A 23,156-nucleotide genomic window follows, 5' to 3' on the forward strand; every position below is an offset into this window, starting at 1 on the left:
GAAGGTCAATGACAATATCGAATTTCCAAGGAATAAGGAACAATGCAGAGAGCAAGCATTTCTCTGTAACAGTTATAGATTCTTTGACAAAATTTTCCAAGCAGTTGAGCACACTGGGCTTCTAAATGTAATAACAGTGTCTGCCGAGTGTCTTTGAAGATGGTCAAAGTCAAAGGCAAAATCACAAAACCTCCTGAAAGGCCGCTAGGACCATTAGCTGCTATTTGAAACCCTGAGGCAAAGACACATTAAGAGCTCCAACCAGTCAGAGGAGGAGTCAACAGTCAGCCATGGAGCCAGGGACAGAATTCTGATTTTGCATCAGCTCAGAACCCCCAGAAAATTCTCCATGCCTTCCCCTTGTCCTCCTCTGCTTCCCCTCCCTCTCCTTCTCCTCTGCCATAGAAACAAAAACATAATTCACTGTGTCCAAGCCCCTCACTCTACAGATGGGAAGATGGAGGCCGGCAGGGAAAGGACTTGGTTAACAGTATACAGAGGGTCCCAAGAATAAAATTCATTTTCAGAATCCCTTGAAGATCGAAGTTAAAAATAAAAAACAGAAAAAGATCAGTGGTTGCGAGGGACTCGGGAGGCAGGGAGGGCTGAACGGGTGGAACACAGGACATTTTTAGGGCAGTGAAACTGTTCTGTATGATACTGTAATGGTGGACACATGGCATCATGCATTTGTGCAACCCCATAGAACTGCACGACATAAGGAGTAACCATAATGTAAATGATGAACTTCAGTTAATAATAATGTGTCAACATTGGTTCATTAATTGCCGCAAATGCATCAATGCTAATACGAGGTGTTAAAAACAGGAGAAATAGTGTGCAGGGGGTAGAAAGGGTATTTGTGAACTCTGTACTTTCTGCACACTTTTTCCGTAAACCCAAAACTACTCTAAAGAATAAAGTCTAATTTAAAAAAATACAAAACAGAAAACTTCTTTGAAGATCAGGGAGGAAATGAGGCAATTATACAGAAATTCAGACACCTCACTATTAAAAAAAAAAAAAGTTTCATGAGCTCTACATGGGTAAGCAAAGCAAAGGAGTCAGTTTCTTGAAGCATTGGGTCCCTTAGAGGAGCCCAGAGCTGTCCTTTGTTGGGTGCTTTCCAGGTGCCGGGACTGTGCTACGTGCCTTACATGCCTTATCTCCTTTAGCCTTCCAACCACCTTTTCTTATAGTTCTTTTTATGGCCCTTTTTAATAGATGAAACTGAGGCTCAGAGAGGTGATGTGATTCCTCTAATGTTATATCCCAAAAACCCAAAACCACTGACGTCTAGTCGATTCCAATTCATGGTGACCCTATAAGGTTGTCATCTTTATGGGGAGGTCCTGGTGCCACAATAGTTAAGAGCTCAGCTGCTAACCAAAAGGTTGGCGGTTTGAATACACCAGCCACTCCTTGGAAACCCTATGGGGCAGTTCTACTCTGTTCCATAGGGTTGCTATGAATTGGAATTGACTTGATGGCAATGGGTTTGGTTTTTTGGTTTAATCTTTACAGAAGAGAACTGCCCCCATCTTTCTCCTGTGGAGCGGCTGGTGGGTTCGAACTGCCAACTTATCAGTTAGCAGCCAAGTGCTTAACCACTGTACCACCAGGGCTCCTTTAACCCAAGTCTACCTGCAGAACTTGCAGAACCGTGTGCTCTGATGCCGAAATGGGTAGGGAGCTGAGACCCAGAGGAGGGGGTACCAGCTGGGAAGCCTTGCCTGGGACCTTCACCTTAGAACTCACAACGTGCCTACCCAGCACCCACTACCACATTTAATTCACATGATACAAGAGCTCCCAGCTATCAGCTCCAGAAATTCAGGGACCCTGGCGGTCTTGTTCCTGCTGAATCCCCAGTGTGGCAGAGCAGAGAGCTACATAAATTTTTTTCTGCTGCATAAATTTTGAATGATGAATGAATGAATGGATGCCTCAGTTAACCATGCATGTGTGCATGGCAAGGAAGTTTTCGTTGGGGACTCCTCTAATCTGAACCAAGCTGGTGTGTGGAGGGAGTGTCCCAGTGTAACCAATACATAATCCTCTGATTAAGGAAGCTCTTGCAGACTTCTTAGCAATCGGATTACAGCACAGCACGCCTGATAAGGTCACTTCCACCGCTCTGCCTCTTTCCAGCCCACAAATTGGCTCCCTGCAATTTATTATTGCCATCATTATAGTTTGCTATTTCCCCCAAAGCAGTGTTAAAAAAAGCCAGCATCAATTCCATCTGTCTTTATAAAAGCTGCAATGTAGGCCAGGGTACATAACAGCACAGGCTTTGCGGAAACCACCTCATGGCACGATCTCTCAGTCTCCCCATCTGTGAAGTGGGGTTAGTACTATTTGTTTCACAGAAATGTTGTGAGGATTAAAAGCGATGCCTGTCAAGTGCTAGTTGTTGCTGGGTACCGTGGAGTCGATTCTGACTCATAGCAACCCGATATGACAGAATAGAACTTCCCAATAGGGTTTTCTAGGCTGTAATCTTTATGGAAACAGATCACCAAGTCTTTCTCCTGCGGAGCCACTGGGTGGGTTCAAACCACCAATCTTTCAGTTTGCAGTTGAGTGCTTGACCATTGTGCCACCAGGGCTCCTGTAAAGTGCTTAGCACGCTGCAAATGCTCAATTCATTTTACTATTAGTTACTAACAGAAGAGCCTGGACAGCTACCACTGGCTCTCTACGGGACTGTGAGCAAGACGGCAACCTCCTATGACCCTTGGTTTTCCTATTTGTAACACAAAGGTGGGAGAGGGAGGGAACTAGGGATTTACTCAGCGAGTAATTATTGAGCACCTACTCTGACGCATGGGGTCACCATGAGTTGGAACCAACTCGATGGCAACTGGTTTTGTTTTTGTTTTTTTTTTTTACTGTGCGCTGGTCATTGGATGGGGCACCTGACATAGAGAGACAAATGAGCCATTGCCCCTGCTCGAGTGGGTCCCGTGTGGTAAAAGCTTTTACCAAGATGCCAAGCATTGCAGGAGCACCTGGTACGCACCAGGCATTGTGCTAATAAGCACTTGGCATACATGAGCTCAATTAATACTGCAATAAGGCCAATAGTAGTGCCATTGTCTCCATTTGACAGGTAAAGGATCTCAGGCACAAAAGCCCTCTATGACTTGCCCAGGGTCACACAGCTAGCAAGTAATAGAGGTAGGATTTGCACCTGGGGATCAATACTATGCTCTAATGTCTTTCCAGCACAAACATCACATGATTCTCTGTGACCATGAGACAGACTCTCTGTGGATTACACCCGAGCAAAGATATGATACCTATATCTCTCCTTTTTTTCTAATGTTTTGGTGCTTTCTCTTTTTCTTGCCTCTTATCTCCCTTCACTGCCATCAATATTGTCTGTATTATCTACCAGCCACAGAGGTGAATGATTCCCTTCTCTCTGCTGATACCATCCGCACTGACATTACAGGAAAGAGACAGACTGTGGTCCTAGAGCAGACGTGTTAATTCCAGTTGCTTAACATCCTTCTCCTCAGGATCCAGAGGTGGGAAAGGCTTCCAGATACGCCCTGCATCTGATAGCTTTGAGCCTCCTGCTCTTCCTCTTCCTATGTTGAGGACAAGAGCCCCTGAGGTCCTCAAATCATCTCTATTTCCATCTCTTTCAATGATGTCTCTTTACTAAACCCTTGCTTATTCTCTCCACCACAAAAATGGCAGCTTACCACCCAGGGAGCGTTAGTATGTGGCTTGCTTTTAACCTCTGACGTTCCTAACCCAACTTTCTAGAGAAAATGTGATCCTCTTACTGTTGTTATTTAGGGTCTTTCAGCATCTCTGATCCAAGCGTGCAGGGGGCACCACAACACAGTGGTGGAGAGTGATAACCCTGGAGCCAGACTGGTTAGGTTCAAATTCCAGCTCTTCCATTAACTAGCTCTGTTAACTTGGGTATGTTACTTCCCTATGTCTTAGTTTCCTGTCTGTTTTATGGGGATGATGATGATAATCATAATAGTACCATCCTTACGTAGTAGTTGAGGGGAATGAGTGAGTTAAAATCCAAAAGTGTTTCAAACAATGCTTGGCACTCAACAAACATTAGCTGTAGTTTTCTACATGCCCCATGGGAAATGCATCTCAAATTAATCTCTATTGCCTTCCAGGGATAATAGGGAAGGGGAGAAGACTCAAATGATTGTGAAACAGAAAAAAAGATTTTTTAAGATTGCCATAAGAAAAGAGGGGAAAAATAACTAACAGCTTTATGATACTCTTTGAGTTGCAATATGCTTTCATTTACTGCACAAGACATGGTGCTTATAACTGCCCTGGGAGACAGGGAAGGATTAGGAGCCCCATTTTACAGATGAGGGGCAAAGTCACAGGGAAACGTAAGCTCTGAGATTGGAATAAGTAATGGTTTTCTGCTTGATAGCCAGAGTGTGACTCAGTATGTTGCCTCTTGATTCAAACAAACACATAAGAAACAAATAAACATATTTGCTTTCTTCACAGTGCGTGAACATTCTCATTATTTCCATTCTGGTTGTTCTGTTTCCAGTAATCTAGTTTCCCTGCCCCCTTGCCTTCTCATCTTTGTTTTAAAGTAATTGTTGACTGTTTCACCCAGGGCTTTTTAAATCTTTTAATAGTTGCCAACATCTGCCAACCAGAAAATTTTGCATAAAATATGGATTTCTGGCATAGTGGATCATTCCATAGGCAGTCTGAGCCCAGATTCAGATCAGTAGCAAAGCAGAGGTACCACCAACTGAAGAAAATCAGAAAGTTTAGAAAGAAACTAATTTCAGCACACATGTAATTTTTGTGTAATTTTCAAAAATAAAATTTTATTTTATGCTTTAGAAAAACAAACAAACAAAAATTCAGTTCAACACAAAACACTTCCAAGCTGAGTATAATTCACTTGTCTTCCCTTCTGCCTTTTGTATTGCTCATATGAGTTCAATTTTCAAAGATCATCCATAGGGGAAGGGTATTGATTCCCCGGAGTTGGGAAGCAATGATGAACGATTACGAGTTTTGGTGAAGAAAGCAAAGACAAGTCTGCAGCTTACACAGGAGAATAATATTTTCCGTCTGAAGAGGGCAGTATGCAGCCAAGACCAGGTCTGCTCCCGTTCCCTAGGTTTCCTTCTGGATGGTGAAGGCCAGAGGCAGTGCGCCCGTCAGGAGCCCAGGCAACTTGGGCTTCCAAGGGTTTATTTCTGATCGACAAACACATCTTTAGATATGAAATAGGATTCTTGGAGTTTGAGCACACTTACACACCGCCTATAGTTCCAGGGTACAAAAGTGCAAACTGATACTAAGGTGGTTATGCTAAACGGATGGAAGAAACCCTAACGACTTCTTTTCCATGCTCACACACTTGTCTGCCATCCAAAGCGCCTCTATGAAATTAAACAATAGCACAGCATCCCAGATGGTCTCTAATGTTTGCAGAAGAAAGTGTTTCTTTTTCTGCTAAGATGGGCACAACCTGGTTTCTGTTTCCTAAAGCAAAATACCTTCTCACAAACATCCTTTGCACAGAAATAAAATGTTACAAACCGGGATCTTAGCTCCTGGGATGCATTTATCAAGCCAATCATAGTAATTATAATTAGAACACAAACTAAGTGAAAGCTAAGCATGACGTACATTTGCAGAAAACCTGAACTGCATGCAATTAAGCCCTGCTTGCTGGCATTTTGAGGTATGCCATTAATATATTTTAGGGGAGAGGGAGATTGATTTTTTCTTATCTTTGGCTAGTTGCATCAAAGCAGGGGCGTATTAACCAGTAATTAAGGTATGCACAGGCTTACAGTAAGCAAAGAACACACGGGCTTACTTGTGTTTACTTACTAATCTGTAGTGCAAATCTAACCCATGTTTGCACTACAGATTAGTAAGTAAGCACAAGTAAGCCTGTGCTTACCTTGTTTATTGGGTAATCTATTCCTGCATCAAAGGCTTCAAGAGCAGTGAAGAGGAAGGAATAAAGATGCACACTATTAACCGCTGAACTTAAAGCTGTAAGACAGATGTCCAAAGTTAGCTTAACTGGTTATTTAAAAATGTTTTCCTCAGATACACCGTCAAGTATGTTCACTGAGTATTAATTTAACCTAGGTTTATTTTCGGGAGGTGGAGAAGAGAATTGAAAATTTTTAGGGAAACTACAGTTTCAATACCTAGCCTCAGTTTTGGAAGTACATTTGGCCAACAAGGTTGAAAATCCTTCCATGTTCTCCATTGTCCAGAGAAGAATGTCTGCTCTCCTTAGAGACCTTCAGTTCAGGTGACAGCTCTACTGTAAAGCCTTTCCTCTCTTCTCCTCCCCCAATCCTGAGTTTTCTCAGCCCCACAGTGTTTATCTTGCTGGGTTTTAACTGTGTATTTACCTACGTGGTTTTTCTCCCCTGATAGACTGTGACCTCCTTGAGGTCAGAGATTTTCTCTCTAATCTGGGTTTCCAATGCCCAGCACATGACCCAGCACAGAATAGGTGCTTGGAAAATGTTGAATGAAGAACGAGCAAATAAATAAGTGAATGAATGAATGAATGAGGCTTTACCACCTCCTCAGTGCAAGCAAAGGCTCCAGACACCCAGGCCACTTATAGTTCATGAATGAGCTCAGTGCAGTCCAGTCTACATGTCTTGGCTAAATTTCATTTCCTCAGCAGGCCCAAATTCACCCTTCTGGGTCCTGCTCAAACCTTCTCCAGATAACACCTCATCTCTTCCCCCCGCAGGTAGAAGTCAGCTGGCTCTGCAATGGCAACTCCAGACTTTTCTACAGGAGAATATCTAAGGAGAAGCAATCTGGGTTCACGTGGTGAGGGTTGGGGTTGGGGTGGGGGTTGGGGTGGGGGTGGGGGGCGAGGGGTGTAGATGATGACTAAAAATCTCCTTAGAAAGCCACCTTTGCATATAAACACAGGACCTTTACTTAGATTGTATTTTGGGGATGAGCTGGGGAATGGGAGACTCTAGGCCCTGGCGGCACAGTGGTTGAGAGCTTGGCTGCTAACCAAAAAATGCGGCAGTTGGAATCCACAAGCGGCTCCGTGGAAACCCTATGAGGCAGTCCTATTCTGTCCTGTAGGAATGGCAACGGGTTTGGTTGGTTTTTTTTTTTTTTTTTTAGTAGGCCATGCCTTGATGTTGCCAGTATCTCCCCATTTTGTCTTGGGGTGAGAGAGCATAGAATCCTTTATATATAAATACAAACTTTTTATTTTGAGAGAGTTATAGATTCAGAGAGATCCCGGGTACTCTTCATCCAGTTTCCCCCAATTTTGACATCTTGCATAACTATATATGGTACATCACAACGTGGGCATCCACATTGATACAATCCACCCACCTTATTCAGATTGCACCAGTTTTATATGCACTCATTTGTGTGTGTGTGTGTGTGTGTGTGTGTGTGTGTGTGTGTGTGCGCGCGTGCGCTTTATATTTCTGAAAACAGCTCTTTTTCCCCACTGGAGCTTGGGCAGGGGTCCAGTTTGATCTATCCCTGCAAAGAAGTTGGCTCCGCAGGCACCGGTAGATGCTTGTACCGAGGGTGACACATCCTCTCTTGTATACAGTAGGTGCCCAACATACGTCCACATAAACACTTGAACTTGTCAGTGCGTGTGCAAGGGGGAAAAGCAGCATTTTAAGACAGAGCACTGAGTCTGGAGTGTCTAATATTTCAGAGGAAAAAAAGTTGGTTATTTTTCCCACAATTGTGAATTAGCTAGCTGGCATGTGGATGCACATGCTCCGATCGCCGAAGAACACAGTTTTTGAGTCCTATCCTCACCCCACTGGGCCTGGAGAAGTTGGGAGGGGGTCTTTGCAGTGCCCCCAGGGCTCCTCCCACCCTACTCTGACTTTCCCCCTCTTCTTCCCTGGGGCCGGACTGTTTCACCCCGTCTCCAGGCAACCGCCAGGCGCGAGGCGGGACGTCATTTCCTGAAGAGCCCGCGGGGGGAAGGGGTAGGCGAGGGGGAGGGGCGAGGGGGCGGGGCCAAGGCTGGGCTGGCGGCGGCGACGGCGTCGGAACTCGCTGAAAAACGCTGCCCCGGGCGGCTCAACAGTTCGCAAAGTCCGGGCTCCAGGCTGCCCAGCTCCGTCTGCGCCCAGTCGGCGCAGGGGCGCGGGGGCCTCTGAGCGGCTGTATCCCGCGGCTGCTTTGGACATGCCTCGCACCCGCTGCCGGACCCCCGCCCGGCTCCAGCTCGGGGGGCCCTGGGAGCTCTGGGACTAGAGCGCCCCCGCTCCAACTTCTGACTTTGGGGTCCCCCAGCCCAAGAGGAAGGGCAACCCGGCTGGGGGAGCCCCGGGCATGGTGTGACGGTGCGTGAGCTTTGCTGTGTTCTCTACTCTAGCCACCCGTCGTCTTTGTGCCCTCCAGAATGTAGCTGCTGTCTCCGCGCACCCCGGACTCAAGCCGCTGACTTTGCGTCCCCTGGACTCCGCCGCCGTTTCCGCGACCCCCGCGGTCTCAGCGCCCTCGGAACTCTCAGCAGCAGTCTTAGCGAACCCCTGGGATCCGGCCCCTGTCTCCGCCTCCCTCCAACCCAGACTCCAGCCGGCGTCTCCGCGCTCCCTGGGGGATCAAGCTGTCGTGCCAGTTGCCGCGAGCGCAACAGCTGCCCCACCGCGCGCGTCAAGTCCGTTTGGGCCTCGGTGGGGAGATGAACGCGCAGCTGGACGGACTGTCGGTGAGCTCGTCTTCCACCGGCTCGCTGGGCTCGGCGGCCGGGCCGGGTGGCGGCGGGAGTTCGGGGCTGCGGCTACTGTCGGCCAACGTGCGCCAGTTGCACCAGGCGCTGACAGCGCTGCTGAGCGAGGCGGAGCGGGAGCAGTTCACCCACTGCCTGAACGCGTACCACGCGCGCCGGAACGTCTTCGACCTTGTGCGCACCCTGCGCGTCCTGCTGGACAGCCCGGTCAAGCGGCGCCTGCTGCCCATGCTGCGCCTGGTCATCCCGCGCTCCGACCAGCTGCTCTTCGACCAGTACACGGCTGAGGGCCTCTACCTGCCCGCCACCGCCCCCTATAGGCAGCCCGCCTGTGGCGGCCCCGACGGCGCGGGGCCGGGGGAGGTGCGCTTGGTGAGCCTGCGGCGCGCCAAGGCCCACGAGGGCTTGGGCTTTAGCGTCCGCGGGGGTTCGGAGCACGGCGTAGGAATCTATGTGTCGCTGGTGGAGCCCGGCTCTCTGGCGGAGAAGGAAGGGCTGCGAGTCGGGGACCAGATTCTGCGCGTCAATGACAAGTCTCTGGCCCGGGTTACCCACGCTGAGGCCGTCAAGGTAGGGCGGTGGTTTGAGGAGGATGACAGGCAGAGTGGCGCAGATCCTTACATGCTGTGTGCCTTTAGGCAAATCACTAATGTCTCTGGGCCCCATTTTACTTTAAAACAGGATCATTTACTTTATGCAGCAAAAATGTGTCAGGCACTGGGGATGTAGTGAGGGGAAAACATACGAATCCTGTCATGTTAAGGCTTAAAGGCAAGATGTCAAATACTCGGCAAATCTATGATTACAAAGTACGGAGAATGTGGATTCTTATGAGGGTTAAAAGAGGTAAGGATGCTTGCTTGGCATACAGTAAGTACACAGTGGCCGCCGGTGCTGCTGTTGTTATTGTCATTATTCTGTAGGCCTTTACCCCTGAAAGAAAGTTTTGCTAGCTCTTAAGAGCTGGACTGGGGGCGGCTGTTTGGGTGCTGGGCAGAGCCCTGGCCTGCCTGTGCTGTTTGTGCAGGAGGCTGTGTATCTTGGGACAAGTGTTTGCCATCTAGGAACCTCTGGTTCTCCACTTGGAAAATTTGGAAGCTGGACCAGATATGTGGTCCCTAACCTTTTTGGGGTTGAGGCCCCTGCCTTGAATTTCAAAAATAAATCCCCCAGCCCCCACGAGAGCAGTTGTACTTTTTGTGCCTGCTGATTGAGAAAAATATCTGAAAACAAGCTTCTAGGGATTTAATCATGCTGTTTAAAGGAATGTGTGTTTGCCAATCGCACCACCCAGGGCCATTGAAAAGCAGTTGGAGTATGGGATGTAGAGTGTTTGCTCCATATGTGGATTCAAGGACCCCTGTGCATCCCCCCCCCCTTGTGTGTAAGAAGTGAAGAGTTTTGGGGAAAAGGCACAGTGACAGACTCTGCTTGTGCGGGGGGAAAAACCTTCCCAGAGACTTGTGTGGGCCTGTGACCCAGCCTCTCCCTCCCTGTGCCCCCACTTGTGCTCTGTCTTCCTGAACGCTGGTGTTTTGAGCTCCAACTGAAGGGCCTGCTGGCTGCTGGGAGACTAACAGGCAGCAGGGGCCTGGAGTGACCTGTGCCCAGGTGCGTCTTGACTACCTGACTGCACCTCGGACACCGCCACCTCATCTCTGACCTTGGCTTTCCTTATTCATTTCCCACCTTGTCGGCCCCTTTGGGGAGGCATCCTGAAGATTTTGGAAAATTCCTTACAGCTTATGGAAGAAGGCAGGTTGGCTTGTATTGTTGGGAGGTGCAGCGGGCAGAGCTCACTGTGGGTTTCTCTGCCTCCTCCACCTTGCTTTGTCTAACATTACATAGATTTATATAGGAATAGTCCATTAACCTTGGCCCTGAACGGTTCCCTAAAAGGGAACTCCAGGTGATAAATTTATACTCTGAGGATTCTTGATCCAAATGGTGATTTATACATTTGGACTCAATTTTAGAAGCAATTTGAAAAGACTGGGGTAACTTAATCATCACAGGGTGATACTTTGAAAGGGCCAACAGGTAACCCAGACATTACAAGCACTGACTCTTCTTTCAGTTCCCACCCTGACACAACCACGCAGTAAAGGTCCAGCTGCTTGGCTGTGAGATCCAGGTTGCCAGCAGGGCTTCCCCGTGCTGCCCCTTCCCCACAATTTTGATGGCTGTCTGAACCTCCCGAAACTACACCTTGTGCTTTTTGTGACTCGAGCAGCACTAGGCCTTAGCTTGTTTATTTGCTCTTATTGTTTCCAGAGTAAAGCCTAAACTCTCTCATGGCGTAGTTCTGAAGCCTGAAAACTAATACTTGCCCCTAAGGAAAAGGTTGTTAAGAGCAGAAATGCCCTTGAAGTGTGGGGCCCATGGCCCAGGAGCCTTTGTGGGCTCAGTAGCCCTCTTTGTCCCCTACTGTCATTTTTCTTCAGGAGGCCTCTGCTAGGGCAGAACAGATGCCTGTCTCAGGTTTGCCTTTCTTTCGACCGCCCAGGCACAGAACCTGCTCAGGATGGACCCCTTTGGACCCTTCAGAGGCAACAGGCAAAATGAGTGCTGCTTCGTGTCACCTTAGCTCCGGGGGAAAAGGGGACAGACGTTTGGTGGGTAGAATTTAAAACGGAGGACGTGGAATTTAGTCTCTGAGGCTGCCTTGCCTTGGGGTAGCGCGATGGGCAGATATTTTCAGGGACAATTTGAAAGAGCAGTTGGAGAGCTGTTGACACATTTCCACAAAATTCAGAGTGGAAAGTCCCTTAACTGAAAGCCAGGAGAGACCAGGCCTTCTCCGCTGGTGCAGGCTGCTTCAGCCAGGATTTCTCCACCTGGAGCTCTTGTTTGTAAGCTGCAGTGCTGAGGGCACGGTGTCTGGGATTTTATGGTAAAGGTGACCAGTTCAATTATGTTTCATACGTTTGTTCGATGGCTTTCCATCTCCTCTTCCCAGAACGGGCCCTGCTTTCCTCGTTGCTCCTGATGGTGCGCCGCTGATAGGAAAGGTCAACACTGGTACATTGGTCTTCTTTCATCTCAAGTCATGTGGCTCTTTTAAAAGATATATTTCTTGGGGGGTTGCTTTATTATTGTTATTTAAGTGAGCTTTTTTTTTTTTTTTTTTAGGTATATAAGTTTTTTTTCTGGAGTAATTTTAGATTTACAGAAAAGTTGCAAAGATAACATAGAGAGGTCCCTATATACTTTACCCAGCTTCCCCTGAGGACAACATCTCACATAACCATGGTACATTTAGTTAAGAAATTAGCATTGATATGTTACTATTAACTGAACTTCAGACTTTATTTGAATTTCACTAGTTTTTCACCTATTGTCCTTTTTTCTGTTCCAGGATACCATATTGCGTTTGGTAAAAGTTGTGTTTTCAACCTTAACATCTTTTTCTTTTGTGGGTGGAAGGAGGGAGAAAGATTCTTTTAGTATTCCAAAAGAAGAGATTAATTGATTCTGTGTGTGTATGTGTACAATAAAAATGAAATAAAATTTTAGGAATCAGGTTATGTGAGAGAGATTAAGAGAGATTTTATGAACCAGGAAGGATCAGCTCCTCCCAGTGAACAGCTCTTCAAAGATGAAATTGAACATACAAAGTTTTTTCCTCCTCTCTTTCTGAGAATCAAGCATCCCTTGTTACCCAGAGTAGTTCAGTGAGGATTTTATCCAATGTCTGGTGGGGCTCCCATTCCTTTATTGAAGCCTGTTTGTTAAATCAGCAGTGACAGGTCCAGATAAGGCAAGCCATTTACTATTTGCAATTATGTTGAAACCTTTGATTCTTGGAAAAAAAAAAGAAAAAACTATCTTAAATGAATGGGAGCCAAACTAATAATAATAAAAAAGGAGACCTTTCAAAGTTTTTCAGCCAAAAAAACTTGATAAATTAGCCAAGGAGTCTACAGACCAAGATGCTGCATTGGACTATACCGCACGCTTGCTGTGTGACCTTGGGTGAGTTACTGTCCCCCTCTGGGTCCAAGGCAGATGGACTATGCGCTATATAAAGTCCCTTCCAGCTGATATGCTACACAGAAGGTTAGAAAGCCTAATTTGATGTTTTTTTGTTCTCTTGGAATTGCTTTCGTTTAAAGCAGAGTAAAGAAAATTGGCTAAGGATTGGGAGACGAGAATCTTGGCACTCTTGTGTAGCCTCCTACTAAATCAGGAAATTGGTGGGTTACAGTCTGTACTGATGAGAACTTGACAGCTGTCTCTCGACCCTAGAACACCAACCCTGGTGCTATTCCAGGGTAAATGAGAGCACAACTATAGGATTCTGGCACAAACAGCACTGCCCTGGGAGCACTCAAAATCAAATTCACTTACACGATTGCTTTCTGAGTCCCCTGGTTCTACGGGTAGCAGAATGCAGGGTATCCAGGTGCTGCTGGGATGTGTGTGCGTGTCTGTATATGTGTGTGTGTCATTTCGATAAAATTTAAACAGCTTCATTATTACAGTCTCAGCATCCCCACGGGTAAATCCAAGCAGCATATTAGAATTTGAAACGCTCCCGAAGTTAAAAACAGTTGCCGGCCCTTTCATTTAATTAGAGTTATCACACCCTGCATTCCTTTGCATAATAACCCTGAAAGAATCTGTCCATATTAATATAAGTCGTTGTATTTGGTCTGGCAGGTTCTAAATGACACATTTGTCATTTTCCCAGTACATGGTTAGCTGCAGCCATTACAAATTAGTACCACTTCCAACTTTGTATCTGAAATGCAGCCTCTCCCACTGGTCTCATTCCTATATTCCAATTTGGAAACTATGGGTAATGCTTTCATGGGTATGCTCAGACTTTCCTCTGCCCTGGATTCATTCTTGGGTCCTGTGAGCCCTGCCAGCAATGACATGTTGAGAGCTCACTATTAATAAACCCTTGATTGAATTGAGTTTTGGTTGCTGCATATCCAAACAGGTGTGATGCACTACACTGAGGGGGTCCATTTCCTTTAATTTAGTCTTGTATATTTACTTGGCTCAGGCAGACACTTGGGGTTTTAGAAAATTATGTTGCCTTTGTAGGAACAAAAAAATATTTCAGCTGGTTATTTACTGTTCAAACCAAAGAAGCATTTTAGGTAGAGTGGAAAAAAATGCCTTTATTTTTGAAGAATCAATACTTTTATGGTAGAAGATTCCGGTTAAGCTGGACATGAAAGAGATCTAGAATCACCCCTGCTCTCTGTTTGCGCTTTCCTGCCGCTCGCCTCTGCTGACATAACCAGTGTTGTTTATTACGTGCAATGGACTCATCATTTGGACAGAGCTGCAAAGAGGAGTAGAATCCTTTAACCCCTAACCAATTGGGTTTTGTGTGTGTTGTTGCTTCCCACCTCCACCTGCCTGCAGCCTGTAGGCACCTGTCAAATGCACGTAGCCCCTCACACACCTGTCTGCTCACGCCCGCACATGCATGTCTCCTCGGAGCCATAATGTCACCCCTCCCCTTCAAAGGGCTGTGCACTGAAGCAGGCACTCATAGGGGATTAGGCTCCCATGGACTTTCTAGCAGGGGTCTTTTATGACCTAGAAGGGCAACGCTTGGTTTCCACTGCTTGGGTACACCTGGACTAGTACCCAGCAAGACCAGAGAATCTGATTAAAAGGAATGGCATTTGGTTCCTGGAGGCTAAAATACGAATCTTTCAAAACCCAACTTTTTTTTTCACCTACAAGCAAGAATCTGATGTTAACTCTGAGTTTACACAGACTTCTAATTGTGCCCCAGGGTGGGAGTGCTTTTTAAGATTTCTGCACTGCCCTGGTGTTGCAGTGGTTAAAGCGCTCGGTTGCAAACCAGGTGCTAGATTGGTGCTTTGTCCATCCTGTCTCAGTCTTCTCCAGGCGAGGTAGGGAGGTGACGGCCACGTTCAAGGAAGTGACTAGCCCAAGGTCACCATTGGGATTAGGAGTAAGTGGCCCTTTTGCTTTGCCTCCCTGCCTGGAACCCAGTCCAAGGGCTGCCAGCCAGCCTCCTGGAAAAGATGCCAGTCCCCCCGAGCACTCCCATCCCTGCTGGAAGGTGGTACATGTCACATTTTGTATCTGACATTTGGGGGCCTTTTAAGAACCATCAGGTCCAAAGGCTTCATTTTACTAAGCAGGGAGGCTGAGGCCAACCTACTGAGGGAAAGTGGCGTGTCTGAGCCCAGCCACAGTGGGTCGGAGCCATTTATTTCTGCATGCACTCTCTAAGCAGCAGCACTCACCGCACCTGTGGCTGGTCCTGGGCAATCAGAGGTGACTGGAACATGGCCCCGCCCTCGGGAGCCGTTCTGGAGCCGTGGGAGACATAGACTTAGAAACACCGAGTGTTTTAAGTGCTGTGACATCCTGTTCCTCCGCTCCCCTGCCACCCTCTTGAAAGCAGCACCTCTGCCCAGCCTAACCTTGCGATCCCCTCACCCTGCCTTCATCTCCTTCTTTGCACTTACCTCTGGATGGACCATTCGTGATAGTTTATCATCTGCCTCACCCACTTCAGGTAAGCTCCGGGGAACCAAGACTTTGCTTTACGTACGTATCTCCAGCACCTCAACAGTGCCTGGCATATCATAGGTACTTAATAAATCTTTGTTGAATGCCTAGAATCATCTTGCTCCTAATCCAGTGCTGGTGAGTTCAGGATTCCTTGGTTCCTGAGTGTAATATCTGAAAAAAAGCCAGTGTGATGCAATGTGGTGGAAGCTGGATGGAAAATCTGAGGAAAGCTATAGGCTCTAGTGTCCACTCCACCGTGAAACTGGCTGTATGGCCTTGGGCAAATTACTTGACGTCTCTGAACCTAGGTCTTTGGATATGTGAAATGAGCAGAATCACTTTTGGCCTCTTTCTTAGGATGGCTATGGGGATTAAATGTGTTAAGTGTGGAAATACTTGATAAACAGAAAAACCCCCATTACTGTTTTAGTGAAAGGCTTTTTAAAAACTGTAGTGTCTGGGTGGGCAGCAGCTTCTCAAATCCTCTGCAGCCCATATCCACCCTATGGGACCCCTTCAATTATTTCATTTGTAATTTTGCTCTTAATTTTAAACCACCTTCCCAAAAGGTGGGTTATTTTAGCATCCTGACTGTGATTCCAAAATAGAATCATTTATGCATTCTGAAGCAATCAATGAACCAGTTGTGGGTGAGATGTATCTTCTGGCTTTTTTGTTTTTAAAAACACTGTTCAGGTTTCAAGAAGCCCCAGTATTTCAGGGGAAGGGCAGATTGCCACTAATCAGACCTACGTTTAAAAGCTGCTTTTTATTCTCTACTGAGAATGCATAAATGGATCGATACTTTTCTTTTTCAGTCCCAGCCCCTTTGCCTCCTTCCTCCTTTGAGAATTTGTATTCCTTCTGCTAAATAGGCTGTGGTTTTTCTTCAGCTGGCAGCCAGTTTTGTAGTTATTTTTCCTCTCTACCTGAGTTTTCGTAATATCAGCATCCTCTCAACTTTGAATGCAAAGCAAATATATCAGCCTTCCATAAAAAGTCCCAAGATGTCCTCTTTACAGGATTCTAAAGCTGCAGACTGCAGGGAAGGACATAGTAAAATGATATCAAAAAGAGTGTTTCCAAATATCCAGGTGGTGGGGCCTTCCAAACCAAAACCCAACTGCCATAGAGTTGATTCCTACTCATAGCGACCCCCTAGGGTTTCCAAGGCTGTAAATCTCCAGGGAAGCCGACTGCCACATCTTTTCTCCTGCGAAGCAGCTGGTAGTTTGGCTAGCAATCACTTTAACCACTGTGCATGCAGGGCTCCTGGTGGGGCCCTTAGAAGTGGTGATTCTCAAATGTGAGCTTGCTTGAGAATTCACAAACTCCCCAGGCGAGTCTTAACCACACTAAGGTTTGAGAAGCATGACTTTCCATTAGGATCCCCACCCCCACAACATTTACCCAGGTAAAGACTTGACCAGAGAGGTTGGCCCACCTGTCCCCATCCTCAGCTATTTTGTAGCAAGATTTCAGATGTGCATAGTCATCTGATACATTGGAATAATCCAAGGAAGAGAAATCTGTACCTACAGGGTTAGAGATGCTTTCAGAGACAGACCTGGGTTCAAATCCTAGCAGTGCTACTTGGCTGTGACCTTGGACAGGTCCCTTTGTGGCTTGGTGCCTCAGTTTCCGCCATCACTGAACCTGGCTTGTAACAGGCCCTCACCAACAGGTCATTGTTACCATTGCACCTGATAAGTTTGCAAAAACATGGCCATGAGGGTCCTGCTGCCAGCACTGCAATGAAAAATGTTATCGACTGCATTTGCTTGGCTTTGAAAGTCTTCTGTTGTGCCTGTTCAGTTAAAAAAAAAAAAAAAAGTGCCATTGGGAGAAAACACTAGGACTTGGAGTCCGTGTGATCTGTCATAGTTGTTTGAATTGCAGAGTCCTTTGCTAAATGTAGTCAATATTCCCATGTAGACGGAGTTTCTTTAAAAACGTAGTTGCTTCTCTCTGGATTTTGGCATCTACGTTTTCTCTTCACAGCAGTAACAAAGTCCAGTAGTTGAATGGAATTGGGTGTTCCCACCCCCCTTTCTGATTTCATGTAAGGCCTCAGAAATGTGAGGAGGCAGACAGACAGATGGATGGCCCAGTGTGCGGCAGTTTGGGGGGGATCCTAAAGAAGGTCACCTGAACAGGGCTGCATCCCCACTTTATTCCCCAGCATCCGGCCCTGATGGGCTCCCCAGGGGCCCTTATGAGGAACAAGAGGAGGTGGTTGATTCCAGAGCCCATTAAGGCAATTAATGCAGGTGGAAGTGGGGATTTGATAACATGGTCATCTGCACTTTAAAAAGATACTTTAATTTATTTGAACCACATCTGAAATGGGGTGCTAGACCTCATTAAGAGGTTTCTGATTAAGAAAAGAAAATCAGTTCAGCTTTCAGTTTAACCTTCCAGGTAGGCAGGACAGCTTCTGCTCAGAAATCTGTGGGGAGTAGCGTTTTCCTTCTGCCTTTTCTATCCTCCTGGCTTGGAATGGAGGAAGTCCCTGGGTGGTGCAAATGGTTAAGTGCTGGCAGTTCAAACCCACCCAGAGGTACCTCAGAATGGTGATCTGCTTCTGAAAGGTCACAGCCTTCAAAACCCTGTGGAACACAGTTCTGCTCTGCACATGTGGGTTTGCCATGAGTGAGAAATGATTCTAAGGTAACTGGTTTGGTTTTTGGTTTTGGCCTGGAATGGACGGTGTGGTTTCCTCTGGTGGGTCTGGGCACAGTGTGATCTTTATCCTTTTCTTCATCCCCTCCTTCTGTCTCCTTCTTCTTTCTGCACAGGAGTCCCCAAACTTTCCCCAGATTTTCCCCAGCTCTGTTGAACCCTCCTCCCTCTCCTCCAAGATCCCTTCCAGTCCTGAGATTTTAAGTCTACTGTGAAGGTCAGAATGTTCCGATCGCCCTCAGATTCCCTTCCCCTCTTCGCCCAAATGTCTGGATCTTCACCCATCTTCTAGCATTTTTGTCTCTGAACAGGACCTGTGCTTCCTTTGATTTGATTTATTTTTTACTTATATTCTTAGCTCTTCCCCAGTATTAGGAATAATCTTTCTTTGCTTGGGAAGCCCTGGCTCATCTCCGACCCTTGCATGGCGCCTTCTCTTCTCTCACTCATCCTCGTGTCATGGACATTTTCCAAGTTAGCAACCTTGACCCTCTTTATTCCCCACGATTCCCCCTTGGGGATCACTGGAGCCCCAGTGAGCGTAGGCCCTGCAGCCTGATTCTCCCCAGCACGTCTCAGACCACACTCACCCCTCCACCATCGTCATTGCTCGTTATCACTGCCGGGCGGTGGTCTGCCCGTCTCCCCATCTACCTGCCGGGGCATCCTCCATCCTGGAGGTGGAGGCAGCTTTCTGAATGTGTATTTGATGCCATGCGCTGTTCACTGCCCTGGAGCTGGGGGCCTGCGGGGCAGAGGCTGAGCTCCTCAGCCTGGCTTCAGGCGGCTCATGATTTGACCCCGTTTTCCCTGCAGACAGTTCTTTTCTCCAGCTGTCCCCCACATGGAGCCTGTGCTTTGCCAAACATACAACACACCCTCCTATGAAACAGGGCTTTGTTTCTCTCTGCTTATCCACACCCACAGCCCCTATAAGGTGGGTGGGTTCTCAGGGCATCCTCCTCAGCAGGTGTGCCTCCCCACCCAGCTGCTGCCCCCCTCTCACGCTGCCTCCAGTTCCCTCAGTGTAGTGGCCCACTTCACTTCTATCGTGGCACAAATAAGCTAGCTCCTAGTGTTTTTGTTTTATTTGTTGCTTACTGTGTAATAATAGGCTTTATTATTAAGGGTTTACTATGTGGCAGAATTTGTTCTCAATGCTTTACACGTATAAACTCATTTAAACCTCACAATGACCCCATGAGGCTCTAGGTTTGCTTCATTTTGCAGAATTGCAGTTTGTCATTGCCTGTTGTCACAAAGCTGCGAAGTGGCAAAGTCAGGATTTAAATTCAGGTTTTGTTGACTTGAGAGACTGTGTCCTTAACCCCAACATCAGAGAGGTGGCATCCGATGACACCTTAACCTGGTCCTGGAACCAGATGCTCTGGATTCAAATCCCAGCCCTGCCACTTTGTAGCTGTGTGACCTTGAACAAGTTTCTTAACCTCTCTGATTCTCAGATTCCTCTTCATTAAGTTCTGATGTGCATAATAGCAGAGTAGGCAAATAACCGCTCTGTTCAATTTCCTTATCTCTAAAATAGGAATATTGATGATTGTCTTAGTCATCTAGTGCTGCTATAACAGAAATACTACAAGTGAATGGCTTTAACAAATAGAAGTTAATTTCTTCACAGTAAAGTAGGCTAAAAGTCCAAATTCAGGGCATCAGCTCCAGGGAAAGACTTTCTGTCTCTGTTGGCCTTCTTATCAGTTTTCCCCCAGATTAGGACCTTCTCCGTGCAGGGACCCCGGTCCAAAGGACGTGCTCTGCTCCCGGCACTGCTTTCTTGGTGGTATGAGGTCCCCCTGTCCCTCTGCTCACTTCTCGCTTTTATATCTCAAGAGATTGCCTCAAGACACAATCCAATCTTGTAGATTAAGTCCTGCCTCACTAACACAACTGCTGCCCATCCTCCCTCATTAACATCTTAAAGGCAGGATTTACAACATACAGGAAAATCACACAATACTGGGAATCATGGCCCAGCAAAATTGATACATACATTTTTAGGGGGACATAATTCAGTCCATGACAATGGCCATAACAGATAGTGTATACACTGGCACATCTATTGATACGAACATTCTTTGATTACCTGCTTTGTTCAGACTGCTGTGTTGGGGTGAGTGTTCCTTCTGGATAATGCTCTTCCTGGCACTGTCGATTCGATTCTGACTCATGGCGACCTCCATAAGGCACAAGATGTCTACACGCGTGTAACTCTCAGAGCACTAATAAATGTCACCACCATTGAGGGTCTTCTGTGTGCTGCTGGAGCTGTACTAAGGGCTTCGTGTGGACCCCCACTGACGCTTCACCATGGCCCAGTGGGAGAGAAACTGAGTTAGGAAGAGGAAGTGACCAGCCACAGGCCCACAGTTGGGTGTTGGAACTGAAATTTGAGCCCAGGTCTTCTTGCCTCCAAAGCTCTCTGCCACTGCACTGAGCTGCTTCTGAGAAGCTGAGTGTACAGCCCAACACAGCGCCGGCAAGGGCACATGTTCCGTAAATGTACATCTCTTCCTTGATTTTTTTTTTTTCCCACATGGGAATGGTTTTGTAGCCATTTGATGAGAAAACCCACAGGGAACCAGAAAACCCAGGCTGCAGTTGCATTGCCCTTTCCTGGGCAAAGCTCTGTACATTTTACTGGACTTCAGGGACAGAGGCTCACTGGGCACCATTTTCCCCTTTTTTATCCCCCTTTTGCTTCTCTCTCATCCCTCTTGACATCCTCTGACCTTTGTCAGATTTTCATGGTGTACACTGAGTGGAAATTCCTGAATTGATAACTGGGACCATGACTCAACCCTTGTTAGGATAGACTGGTGACTTGTGAAATCATCTCATCAAGTGGTTGAGCTGTTGGATCCGTTTACACTGTCTGCCGTAAGGGCAGAAAGACAAACCGTGTAGACGAGGATAGGGTCTCTCATGGGCCTTGTGGAAAAGGCTGTTGGCTGTCAACTCTGTCACTGATTGGACAAACTAAAGGGCCATTTTGTTTTGTTCATAGGAAACCTGAAAAGTATAGGAGTCTGCCTAGACTCTTAAAATTACGTATTTATATATGTGTGTGTATATGTACATATATATATGAGAGTCCCTCCTGGGTGGGGCAAGTGGTTAATGCCCTTGGCTGCTAACTGAAGGTAGGAGGCTTGAGTCCACCCAGAGGTGCCTTGAAAGAAAGGCCTGGTGATGGACTTCTGAAAAATTAGCTATTGGAAACCCTTTGGCGCACAGTTCTACTTTGACACACGTGGGGTCGCTGTGAGTTGGAATCCACTCAGTGGGAACTGGTAACTGTATACGTACACACACACGTATATTTTTAATGTCCTAAGGTATATGGAAACCCTGGTGGCGTAGCGGTTAAGAGCTACAGCTGCTAACCAAAAGGTCAGCAGTTCAAATCCACCAGGCTCTCCTTGGAAACTCTATGGGGCAGTTCTACTCTGTCCTCTAGGGTTGCTATGAGTCGGAATCAACTCGATGGCAGCAAGTTTGGTTTTGGTTTAAGATATATGGGCTCAATTTAGAAAACTTGGAAAGCCCAGAAAACCACAAAGGAAATAAAACAAAAATCACTGGTAATCCCTCTCCACCCAGAAATAATCACCATTGGCAGTTGACTCGTGTCTTGTGAGTACCCTTGCGTGCATCTGTGGGTAAATGTGAGTTCAAGATTCACTACAACACTGCCATTCTGAACATAGTTATCTAGCCTGCTTCTCTCACCAAGTAATGTATCATGATGATTTTTTTCCACCTTGATAATGTTTCTAAAACATGATTTTTAATGACTGCATGATATGTCATAGTAAAGAGGTATGATTTATTTAACTAATTTCTCCTTGAACAGTTTGTTTTTTAATATTACCCATATTGCTGCTTTATATATGCCTGCACATTAATCTTTGAGTATATCCCTAATAATTCCTTGGGCTGTCTTTTTAGAGGTGGCATTGGCCCAGAGGACAGGCATATTTTTAAGGCTTTTGATAATCGTTGCCAAATTGCTCTTCAGAAAGTTTGTTTTTTACAGTCCCTCCCACCCGCATTAGCAGTGTATGAAACTCCTCGTTTTCCCCAGCCTTGCGAATACTGGATATTTCTTTTCCATTTTTGCCCATCTGATAGACAAAAAAGTATCCTATTTTAACTTGCATAATTCAATTAGTGAACTTGCACTCCTTGACGTATTTATGTATATATGTATATAAACCAAACTCGTTGCTGTCGAGTCGATTCTGACTCGTAATATACATATATAAAAACCAAACCCATTGCCATTGAGTTGATTTTGACTCATGATGAACCTCATATGTTATAGAGTAGAACTGTGCGACATAGGGTTTTCTTGGCTATAATCTTAGTGGAAGCAAATTGCCAGGCCTTTCTTCCTTGGTACTGCTGAGTAGGTTTGAACTGACAACCTTCAGGTTAGTAGTCGAGCACTTAAAAATTTGCACCACCCAGCGACCTTGTTGTTGTTGTTAGGTGCTGTCGAGTCGGTTCCGACTCCTAGTGACCCTATGTACAACAGAAGGAAACATTGCCCAGTCCTGCACCATTCTCTCAATCGTTGCTATGTTTGAGCCCATTGTTGCAGCCACTGTGTCCATCCATCTTACTGAGGGTCTTTCTCTTTTTTTGCTGACCCTCTACTTTATCAAGCATGATGCCCTTTTCCAGGGTCTAGTCCCTCCTGATAACATGTCGAAAGTATGTATGACAAAGTCTTGCCATCCTCACTGCTAAGGAGCATTCTGGCTGTACTTCCTCCAAGACAGATTTCTTTCCTCTGGCAGTCCATGGTATATTCAATATTCTTCACCAACACCATACTTCAAAGGCATCAATTCTTCTTTGGTCTTCCTTATTCATTGTCCAGCATTCCCATGCATATGAGGCAATTGCAAATACCATGGCTTAGATCAGGTGCACCTTAGTCTTCAGAGTGACATCTTTGCTTTTTAAAACTTTAAAGAGGTCTTTTGCAGCAGATTTGCCCAATGCAGTACATCGTTTGATTTCTTGACTGCTGCTTCCATGGGCTTTGATTATGGATCCAAGTAAAATGAAATCCTTGACAACTTCAAATATTTTCTCCATTTATCATGATGTTGTTTATTGGTCCAGTTGTGAGGATTTTTGTTTTCTTTATGTTTAGGTGTAATCCATACTGAAGGCTGTAGTCTTTGATCTT

The 23,156-nt window shown here is 46.3% G+C and overlaps 1 protein-coding gene across 3 annotated transcripts in view; it reads left to right on the forward strand.

Moving 5' to 3' along the window:
- The first annotated feature begins 8,529 nt into the window (after window positions 1-8,529).
- The window catches only part of WHRN (whirlin), a 103,492-nt gene continuing 88,865 nt past the window's right edge, over window positions 8,530-23,156 (forward strand). For 2 of the 3 annotated variants that reach the window (XM_004372130.1, XM_012554383.1), the window contains exon 1: window positions 8,696-9,313. In XM_004372130.1, the coding sequence (XP_004372187.1) occupies window positions 8,696-9,313 (618 nt within the window). Of the gene's footprint in view, window positions 9,314-23,156 lie in introns of all 3 variants that reach the window. The other variant, XM_004372131.2, reaches the window with a different exon arrangement.

The sequence above is a fragment of the Trichechus manatus genome, unplaced genomic scaffold (genome assembly GCF_000243295.1).
Source record: "Trichechus manatus latirostris isolate Lorelei unplaced genomic scaffold, TriManLat1.0 scaffold00016, whole genome shotgun sequence".
NCBI lineage: Eukaryota > Metazoa > Chordata > Mammalia > Sirenia > Trichechidae > Trichechus > Trichechus manatus.